The 10,487-nt window shown below is 35.1% G+C and overlaps 1 protein-coding gene and 1 pseudogene across 5 annotated transcripts in view; one reads left to right on the forward strand and one right to left on the reverse strand.

Annotated features, from left to right (window-relative positions):
- APC (adenomatous polyposis coli) overlaps positions 1–10,487 on the forward strand; it is a 147,168-nt gene that overhangs the window by 65,332 nt on the left and 71,349 nt on the right. For all 5 annotated transcript variants that reach the window (XM_011958282.1, XM_011958285.1, XM_011958284.1 and 2 more), the window contains 2 exons: positions 1,995–2,103; positions 7,493–7,606. In XM_011958282.1, the coding sequence (XP_011813672.1) occupies positions 1,995–2,103; positions 7,493–7,606 (223 nt within the window). The remainder of the gene's footprint in view (positions 1–1,994; positions 2,104–7,492; positions 7,607–10,487) is intronic.
- Positions 4,295–5,122, reverse strand: LOC105523471 (annotated as a pseudogene).

Genomic DNA, 10,487 nt, shown 5'->3' on the forward strand with positions numbered 1-10,487 from the left:
AAAAATGTTATTAAGAAAATCATAATGAAGTGGCAGGAAATTCATGTATACGTGGACCCATGCAGTTCACACCCATGTTCAAGCGTCAACTGAGTAAACAATGTTAAAAAGACAACTATTGAGAAATATATATGCAACCCAACAACTGACAAAGCACTATCATTTTTAATGTAGAAAAGGTCCTACAAATAAGAAAAAATCACAGAAAAGGAAATACACATGGTTTATAAACTTAAACAAAATGTTTAGTCTCACTCATAGAGAAATCAAATTAAAACCAGTGATACACCATTTAAAAAAAAACTAGATATGAAAAAGTAAAAAGTTGAATTAAACACTTAAATTGGTATGATGGTAGCATACATTGGTATAATATCTCACAAGGGCAGTAAGTTAAAAATTTATATATTCTAGGAATTTCTTTTATATAAATGCGTGTACATGTATGAAATGAGGTATATCTATAAGACTATTCAATGCAGCATTGTTTATAATAACAAAAGATTAGAAACGCCCTAAGTACCTGCCAACTAAAAGTTGGTTATAGTGTATCCCTACATAGATTTATGAATACTAGGGAATTCTTGGAATATTATGCAGCTAACAAAAAAAATACCTAGTATAGATTGAGCATCCCAAATCTGGAAATAGAAAATTCTCCAAAATCCCAAAGTTTTTGAGTGACATGATGCTCAAAGGAAATACTAATTAGAGCATTTTTGAATTTGAGATGCCCAACTGTTAAGTATAATAGAAATATTCCAAAATCCAAAACCACTTCTAGTCACAATCATTTTGAATAAGGGATACTCAACCTATGCCTTATTTGTGTTCTGCAAGATCTACTATTTTTTTTTTTGAAAGAAGTCTGTTGCCCAGGCTGGAATGCAGTGGTATGATCTCAGCTCACTGCAGCCTCGGCCTCCTGGGCTCAAGTGATTCTCCCAGCTTAGCCTCCTGAGTAGCTGGGACTACAGGTGTGCACCACCACACCTGGCTAGTTTTTGTATTTTTTTGTAGAGATGGGATTTTGGGGTTTGGGTTTTTAGCATGTTGCCCAGGCTGGTATTGAACTCCTGAGCTAAAGTGATCCACCTGCCTCAGCTTCCCTAAGTATTGACATTACAGGCATGTGCCCCACACCTGGCTGCCAGGATCAATTTTTAAGTGAAAAAAAGTTGCAGGACAACATGTACTATAATAATATGCTACTATTTATATTTAAAATGTACATATAAGTATGCACATATATCCTTGCATTTTTATAGAATAGCTCTAGAAATATACATAAGAAAATTATAAACAGTGGTAGCTCTGGCAAAGAGCCATGTGAAAAGAGATAGATTATATACTTTTTTGCCTCTTGAGTTTTATCCCTGTAACACTCTTACTGTGCATTTATGTTTACAGTGCTCAGGTATACAGTATCTTAATACAGATTGCTATGGAGAACACCATCATTTGGTATTAAAATTCCAAACTAAGAAGTTTCTCTCCCTCATGACTTCCTCTTATTTCAAAATGACAGTATATTTCTTATTATTTTGACTGCCGTGAAACTGAAAGCCACATCAGTGTCCAAGGTCGTAGCTTCCTATATTCTAGGTTTGTCTTCTGGCATCATTGTTGCTTTTCTTAATTCCTTTACTATGCTTTTTATTCTTATACTAATTTTGAGTTTTGTTATATCTGTACCTTTTACCTATCATTATTTTCTTAGACTATAAATATGAAGAAAGCCTTTAGTGAAGTGTAAGTATTGTTTTAAGGATGATTACCTGTTTATTTAGAAAAAAATGTTCTTTTTAATACTCTAATTGTAATGACTGTAATATTCTAAGTCCTACCTTTAAAAATTGAAATCAATGTAAATTTTTTGAGTAATTCATTATTAGCACTTTAGGTAGAGAAGTTTGCAATAAAAACTGGTGTAAGTATTGCTCTTGTGCAGTCTGTATTAGCATTGTTTAAACATACCTTTTTTTAAAAAATAGGTCGTTGCTTCTTGCTGATCTTGACAAAGAAGAAAAGGAAAAAGACTGGTATTATGCTCAACTTCAGAATCTCACTAAAAGAATAGATAGTCTTCCTTTAACTGAAAATGTAAGTAACTTGGCAGTACAACTTATTTGAAACTTTAATAACTTAATATATTAATTAAATTAAGTAACCATTAAAATTCAGGATAACTGAATTTATAGTTATTTGTAAACTGTAATATGTTTTACCCAACTTTAGGCCTGAATATATAATAGTTAATGAATTTTTATTTGTAAAGATGATAAAATTATTGTGCTCAAACAAATGTTTTATTTAAAGCTCTTATTTAGAAAATCTATAAAGTTTGAATTCTAGAGGACCTCACGGTTCAACTAGGCAACTAGTTTTTTAATTCTGTGTATTGAATTGTCAAACATATTCTATAGAAATATTTGTCACCATCTGCCTATTTTTTGTACTGTGTTACAGGAATTATGCCATATAGTTTTTACAAATAAAAAATCTCTGAAAATATTCCAGATATAAATGCCAATAGCTATAGCACAGATATTAGCATTTTTGCAAACACCAAAGTTGGTTTGTTTTTCAAATATAACTATGTTTTAAAATTTTTTTAAGGAATATGAAACTATTGACCACTGTCCACCAGTATTCACAATAAATTAACAGTGTGCAGTTGAATAACATTCTGATTTACTACAAAGGGTTGTTTTTCTTGTCCTCTGCTGAACCAGTAAAACAAATACTGAAACGATCGAACCTACATGTAATGAATGTGTTGGAGTAAAGAAAATATATGCAGGTCAATAGTTTAGATTACAGAAGTTTGTTCACCCATTTATGATGGCAGGTCCTAACCATCTGATTAGGTTTCCATGAGCCAAGTCTTAGACATTCCATGAATCGTGACCTTTTAGTCAATGTAACACAGGGACTTCAACTTTTTGTTAAGAAATGACTCAACATGGCAGAGGCTCACGCCTGTAACCCCAGCATTTTGGGAGGCTGAGGAAGGTGGATCACTTAAGGCCAGGAGTTCGAGACCAGCCTGGTCAGCATTGTGAAACTCTGTCTCCACTAACGTAAATACAAAAATTAGCCAGACGTGGTGATGCATGCCTGTAGTCTCAGCTACTTGGGAGGCTGAGGCAGGAAAATCACTTGAACCTGGGAGGCAGAGGTTGCAGTGATCCAAAATCACACCACTGCACTCCAGCCTGGGCAACAGAGCGAGACTCCATCTCAAAAAAAAGAGTTGCTCTGTTGCCCAGGCTGGAGTGCAGTGGCCGGATCTCAACTCACTGCAAGCTCCGCCTCCCGGGTTTACGCCATTCTCCTGCCTCAGCCTCCCGAGTAGCTGGGACTACAGGCGCCTGCCACCTCGCCCGGCTAGTTTTTTGTTATTTTTAGTAGAGACGGGGTTTCACCGTGTTAGCCAGGATGGTCTCGATCTCCTGACCTCGTGATCCGCCCGTCTCGGCCTCCCGAAGTGCTGGAATTACAGGCTTGAGCCACCACGCCCCGCCATACCAGAGGAATCTTTTAAGTGTCCATTTAACTGTCTTGGTTAGCTGATTAAAATACATTAGGATTTGTCTGGTTTCCTCATCTGGGTGTTGTTGGCAATGGTAAAATTTTTCGTTTTAGAAATTGTGCAAACCATTGCATTTACAGATATGAATTCTGATATGGCTGCTTTTAAATTATCCAATTTAAATTGTCCAATTAATTAAAATCATTCATTTAACTTGAAATGTATGACTTCAGGAAATTTTTCAATTTAACTTGAAGTGATTTATTTTTCTTAGATTGCTCAGAATGATGACATTTCAGAAACATTGGATTACCGGTGATTTTTGTTTTCATAAATGTTTAAAAACAATAAAAAAGAAAACATTTACGTGTGCATTTTCTTTATACACACACACACACACAAAAAAAAAACAAATAAGAAACCCAGAATGGTCCTTAGGCATATGAGAACAGAAGTTCTGATTGAGTAATGGCTATGGAAATTGCCCCTAATATATTTAGAAAAGCTGTTCTCTCATGCAGTGGATATAATATACCATGGTATCTAATGTTGTTTTTTTTTTCTGATGAAGGAAGCAACTACAGAAAGCTTTTATTTATTTGTTCAAAGTAACCAGTGCTATTAATGCAAAAGAAAATCCACAACTCTCCCAATACTACTTGCAAAACGAACATGCCAAACTTGATTTTCATTAAAATGTAGTTATTTCTTCACACTAGTAAATCAAAAACCAAGACCTGTATAAAACAGTGCAAAAAATTACTGTGCTTCATCTTCTGGACAAGAATGCCAAGTTAATTTCTCTTTATAAAAAGCAATTACAATTTGAGGACCCTTCATATTTTCCTCTTCTGCCAGCAGCAACTCTGCGTAATCTGAATCCTTCCATTTCATGAGAAACAGCAATTCTCCACTGCTGTCTGTAGCACCAATTACTCTTTCAGGATCAAGACATCTGGCAAAGCCTTTTGGTTTGTCAGCAGCATCCCTTTTCTTCTTTGATTTACTGTCATCAGATTCACTGTCAGATAAAGATTTTCTGTTTGTGCCATCTTTTTCTTGACTAGTTTTTTGAAAATTAAGAAATGCATCAATTAACCCTGAACAATCTAAATTTTCTTTAGGTTCCCAAGTGTTGTCGGCATCTGTAAATCCCTTCCACTTCAAGAAGTATTCCACTTTCCCATTCACTACACGTCAGTCTAGTACATTTTCCACCACAGATTGTTCCGGCTCTGCCTCTTTCTCTTTTTTACTCTTTCCATTCTGTTTGTTTCCTGTTTTTTGCAATGTAGTTTTATCGGAGGCCATTTTTTATTGCAGACTTGAGGAGCTGATATTCACCACCTCCAAGCTGCTCCAGGTTATAGGTCTGCAGCGTTCTGTAAAAAAAAAAAAATTCTAATCCCGTCAGCCTCTCCCTCTCCATGTCAACGATTTTATTCATGGGATGGCACATATAAGAATATTTCTCAAATACATTTATAGTGGCCGCGTCAGCAGCACATATCCTAAAACTGGAATGATGCAGAGGAGATTAGCATGGCCCTTGCTCAAGGATGACATGGAAATTCATGAAGTATTCTATATTTAAAAAAAAAAGAAAAGAAAATGTATATATAATCTCGAACAAGACTACATATTTTAACTATTATCCATAAATATTTCATGTAACTATTTTTTTTTTTTTTTGAGATGGAGTCTCGCTCTGTTGCCCAGGCTGGAATGCAATGGCTCAATCTCAGCTCACTGCAACCTCCGACTCCCGGGTTCAAGCGATTCTTCTGCCTCAGCCTCCCAAGTATCTGGGACTATAGGCGCATGCCACCATTTCCAGCTAATTTTTTGTACTTTTAGTAGAGATGGGGTTTTGCCGTGTTAGCCGGGATGGTCCCTTATCTCCTGACCTCGTGAGCCACCAGCCTTGGCCTCCCAAAGTGTTGGGATTACAGGTGTGAGCCACCGTGCCTGGCCACATGTAATTTTTTAAAAGAAAATAGGCTAATTAAAATAAAACTTACTCTCTTAGCTTAAGTTTTTCATTTTCTACTACTACTTTGAGAGACCAAAATAGACAAAAAGGTAAAAGTTGAAAGAGAGAAAACCTTTTTGAAAACATGTAGCTAACCAGGTTTCCTGAGTGGACATTGGCTGACAGGAGGTGGAACTGGAAGCTTACGTGCTCACTCTCCTAGAATAATCATTCAGGGTTTTGAGAGAGAGAAAGAATCCCTTTTTCTGACAGGGCCCTTAACATGTTAACACTTAACAGTGCTCCTGGGAATTAAGGAGCACAGGTAGTGAGAGAACATTTATTGGAGAATTGTTAGCATGTGAGGATTAGGAATTTGGGGGGATTTGTTGAGACTATAACTTTTATAAAGAAAAATACCAAAGTGTAGTTTTGCTTACCAGTAACTTTGGTCATTAGAGAATACACAAAATCCAGAATCCAGCTGTCTACCTGAGTTCAGTTTCAGGAAAGAGCTTAAATGTACATGACGATTCAAGAGTATTTGGTTACTATCTGAAACAAAGATCAGTTGTCAAGTTAATTATTCTCTACTAATTTATTAAGTGATCACATTTATTTAATATATATAAGACATTATCGGGGACCATTGGCAACATTAGCAAATTTAAACTCTGCTTGTATTTTATAACTATTTTTTAATTTCACAAATTTGGCATTTATGTTGGGAAGCCAAGTTAATGAACACTTTATGTGGAAATATCTACTTATCAAAATACTAAACATTACTGAAAACATCAGATCTAAACCACATTATTGCAACATACTGTGTCATGTTCAATTTTTTTTTTTTGCAAAGACGGTTTGGGAAATGGAGGACTAATAAGTGGAGTTACAACTGGCTCAGTAGGAATAAGAAATAACATGCAGACTATTTCATCTCTGTTGCAACCCATAATTTGGGTATGCCTAAGGGAATACATTCTGCATATGAATGTCATCTGTATGTTGCAAAGGGAAAAGGGTGAGAACTAATCTAACTACAACTGACAACACAATTTGGAGTTCTTAGACCAGAATGCTATTCTGAGTCAGATATATGTCATACACAGTTTTCTTTGGGCACACAGAAAATGTATAGCATTTTCTCATTCCCTTCATGGCCCATTATAAGTCTGTTACCTATCATTTTATTTAAGCAGATTTTTTAACCTTATGGGCATGGGTTTATAATGAAACTTGTGAATGAAACACAGGTTTCATTACCTTGTCCTTTTAAAATCCTGTTGCATGCTTGGCAGTTATCACAGTCCTTGGAATTTTAATTAGAGGATTAATAAATTTTTGAATGAGTTATCACCCATTCTGAAGAAGTACCTCTTTTTATTTGTTTGAACTTTACTTTTGAATTTTTACCAAAGTCTGTGTTGACTTTGTCCACTCTATTTATGATTATTTTTATTACATGTAGGCTTTTTCTTATCCCATATTCTTCGTTTGATGAATGGAAAAGTTCTCTCTATTTAGTCTGTATGTATATAGTAATCCTTACCTTAAGTTGAAATATAAGCTTAAGAATAATGGACTTGTTTCTTGAAATTTCTATGTTGTCCACATTAATATGCTAGTATTTAATAATTAAAAGTAGTGCCTCTTCAGTAGAGAAGAGTCATAAGGGGACTGAAGTTAGCCTCACTCTAACTGGACCAATTATATATTTTAAGTGAAATAGGCCAGTCTAATTAAAGCCGCTTATGACTCTGGCAAATAAGTGTTTGAATTCCACATCACATCAGGGATCCGGATTGAGTCTGACACCTATAATCAAATTTAAACACTCCTTGGAGTAAAAAATAATTTTCTCATGCACCATGACTGACATATTTGCTTATTCATTTTCTTTATTGGTATTTATATGCTTTTTTGCTTTTACTGATTAGCATAAATACAAGATATTGATACTTTTGTATTATTTGTGGTTTTAGTTTTCCTTACAAACAGATATGACCAGAAGACAATTGGAATATGAAGCGAGGCAAATCAGAGTTGCAATGGAAGAACAACTAGGTACCTGCCAGGATATGGAAAAACGAGCACAGGTAAGTTACTTGTTTCTAAGTGATAAAACAGCAAAGAGCTATTAGGAATAAAATGAATTACAGCTCTGTTACTATTGGTTAAATTTTATTATTAAAGACATTTATAAGGCTGTCTTTATTTTGGCTTTATTTCACAGTAAGATTTATGACTGCTGAGCAACATAATCAATATTCTCATAATTGTTTCTTTACCATATTCATTTCCCCTGATACTGTTCTATTCTGTCTTGGAATTGTAAGGGAGAGACAGAGTTAGATGGTGGTCTTCTGGTAGCTAATAACTAGCTTCATTCTCCTTTGAGATTTTTACTCTTATAATCTAAGACTGTATAAAGGCATTCAGAACATGTCACTGCTCTTCAAATTGTGCACTTACAAAAAAAAAAAGCCCTCATTCAAGGATAATAGGAAGGAAACAAAAGAGAATTTTAGGAGAGACAGAGTAAGTTATATGGAGAACATTCCTCTATTTCTACCCTCAATGTCAAGAAAAAGTATTAGCTAGCTTTGCTATTTAATATTTTTATATATTATTGAATATAGCCTTTTTATATTCAAACAAGTTTATGAATGACTAATGTTTTTAAGCCCTGAAGAAGCCTTGCCAATCGCCTTATCTGTTTCAAAACTAGCATGAGTTGTTGTTTGCTTTTTTAACTTTTGGGACAAAATGGGGGAAAACATTTAAAGATTTTCTTTAAGTAAATATTAATAGCAAATAAAAGGAGAGACCAACATTTACATGGTAGTGATACATGTACATTTTTTATTCTATAAAATAGATAGTTTTAAAATGGCTACTGTAGGATGTTTTACATTCCTTGAAGTATAGTCTTCATTTTTTATGTAACGCTTCCTAAACATAATGAATATTCTTCTTTTTTTTTTTTTTCTTGAGAAGGAGTCTCACCCTGTTGCCCAGGCTGAAGTGCAATGGCATGATCTCGCCTGTAACTTCCTGAGCTCAAGCAAGCCTCCTGCCTCAGCCACCTGAGTAGCGGGGATTATAGGCCTGCACCACCATGCCTAGCTAATTTTTGTATTTTTTGTGGAGATGGGGTTTCACCATGTTTGCCAGGCTGGTCTTGAACGCCTGACCTCAAGTGATCCACCTGCCTCGGCCTCCCAAAGTGCTGGGATTTAGAGTCATCATGCCCAGTGTATTAGTTCATTTTCAGGTTGCTGATAAATACATACCCGAGACGGGGCAGTTTATAAAAGAAAGAGGTTTAAGGGACTTAACAGTTCCACGTGGCTGGGGAATCCTCAATCGTGGTGGAAGGCAAAGAGGAACAAGTCGTGTCTTACATGGATGGTGGCAGGTAAAGAGAGAGAGACTGACAGGGAAACTCCCATTTTTAAAACCATCAGATCTCGTGAGAATTATACTATCACCAGAACAGCACAGGAAAGACCCACCCCCATAATTTAATTATCTCCCACTGGGTCCCTCCCACAACACATGGGCACTACAAGATGAGATTTGGGTGGAAACACAGAGCCAAACCATAAACCATAGCCTAAACGTAATGTATATTCTATCGGTTTTGGAGTATGGTGGTAGGCTAAGGTGCTACTAAACACCAGTACCATGCTACATTTCATAGTCCATACATGTTAGTTTCCTACTGAGGTTGGAGGCTTAACTAGTGTGTGTTTGCATGTATGTGTACATGTTATAAGACATGCATATAATATATTGCTTTTTTTACCTTCCCTCTTGCCCCTATCCCAGTCAGAAAGATTCGTGACTTAAATGTCAAAAATAAAACTTTAAACCTTTCAGTAGAAAATATACATAAATATGTTTCTGATATTAGAGTAGGAAAGTATTTCTTAAGAAAGACTTAAAACACTAATGATAAAAGACCAATAATTTTACTGTATTAAAATTAATAATTTATCTTCAACAGGTACCTTAAAGAAAGTGAAAAGATAAGGTACAAATTGGGAGAATATATTTATTACCATATAACTGGCAAAGAACTAAAACCAAGAATATATAAATAATTTCTAAAAATGTATTCCATTTTATATTTAGATTTAAATTTGAGATTTTCATGGAATTATTTTAAAATGTTAGGTTTGTTTGTTTCAAAAAACAGAAATGTTACTTAGGTTTATATGAATTTGCATTTTTAGAACATGAATATATGGGATACTGTAGACATAAGTTAGTTTTTCTGTATCCATTAATGTGAGCTTTTTTTTTTAGAGAGAGAGAGATCCTTAAAGAACAAGACGAGGTGGTAGTTGTAAAAATTCTTGTGCTATTTAAATATAACCAGGTGTATTCCAGACAGTTTATATCCCTGAAGAGAGGTTAACTTGAGTTCTTTCTTGGCCATTTTGTTCACATAAGTGCTAAAATAGTCATTCTTTTTTTATTCTGGAATGCAGTATTATTCATTTTGGTAGTTAATATTCTAAAGAAATTTTATTCTGTATTTTGAGAAACATACGCATTCGTTTATTCTGGAAATAGTTATATGAAGGTTAAGGTTAAAGAAATTGTAAACAAGATAAAAAGGCAAGTAATGGAAATGTTGGTAGAATATATGAGATTTAATATCCCTACTCTATGAGGATCACCTACAAATCAATTAAAAATGGTCAGCTGTGCCAGGCATGGTGGCTCACACTTGTAATTCTAGCACTTTGAGAGGCTGAGGCAAAAGGATCACCTGAACCCAGGAGTTCGAGACCAGCGTGAGCAACATAACAAGACCCTGCCTCTCCAAAAAAAAAAAAGCTGAGTATGATGGTGCACATCCATAGACCTAGTTACTTGGGAGGCTGAGGGAGGAGGATCCCTTGAGCCCAGGAGTTCAAGGCTGCAGTGAGCTACAGTCTCACCACTGCACTCAAAAAAAAAAAAAAA

This window comes from Colobus angolensis, unplaced genomic scaffold, assembly GCF_000951035.1.
Source record: "Colobus angolensis palliatus isolate OR3802 unplaced genomic scaffold, Cang.pa_1.0 Scaffold465, whole genome shotgun sequence".
Classification (NCBI taxonomy): Eukaryota; Metazoa; Chordata; class Mammalia; order Primates; family Cercopithecidae; genus Colobus; species Colobus angolensis.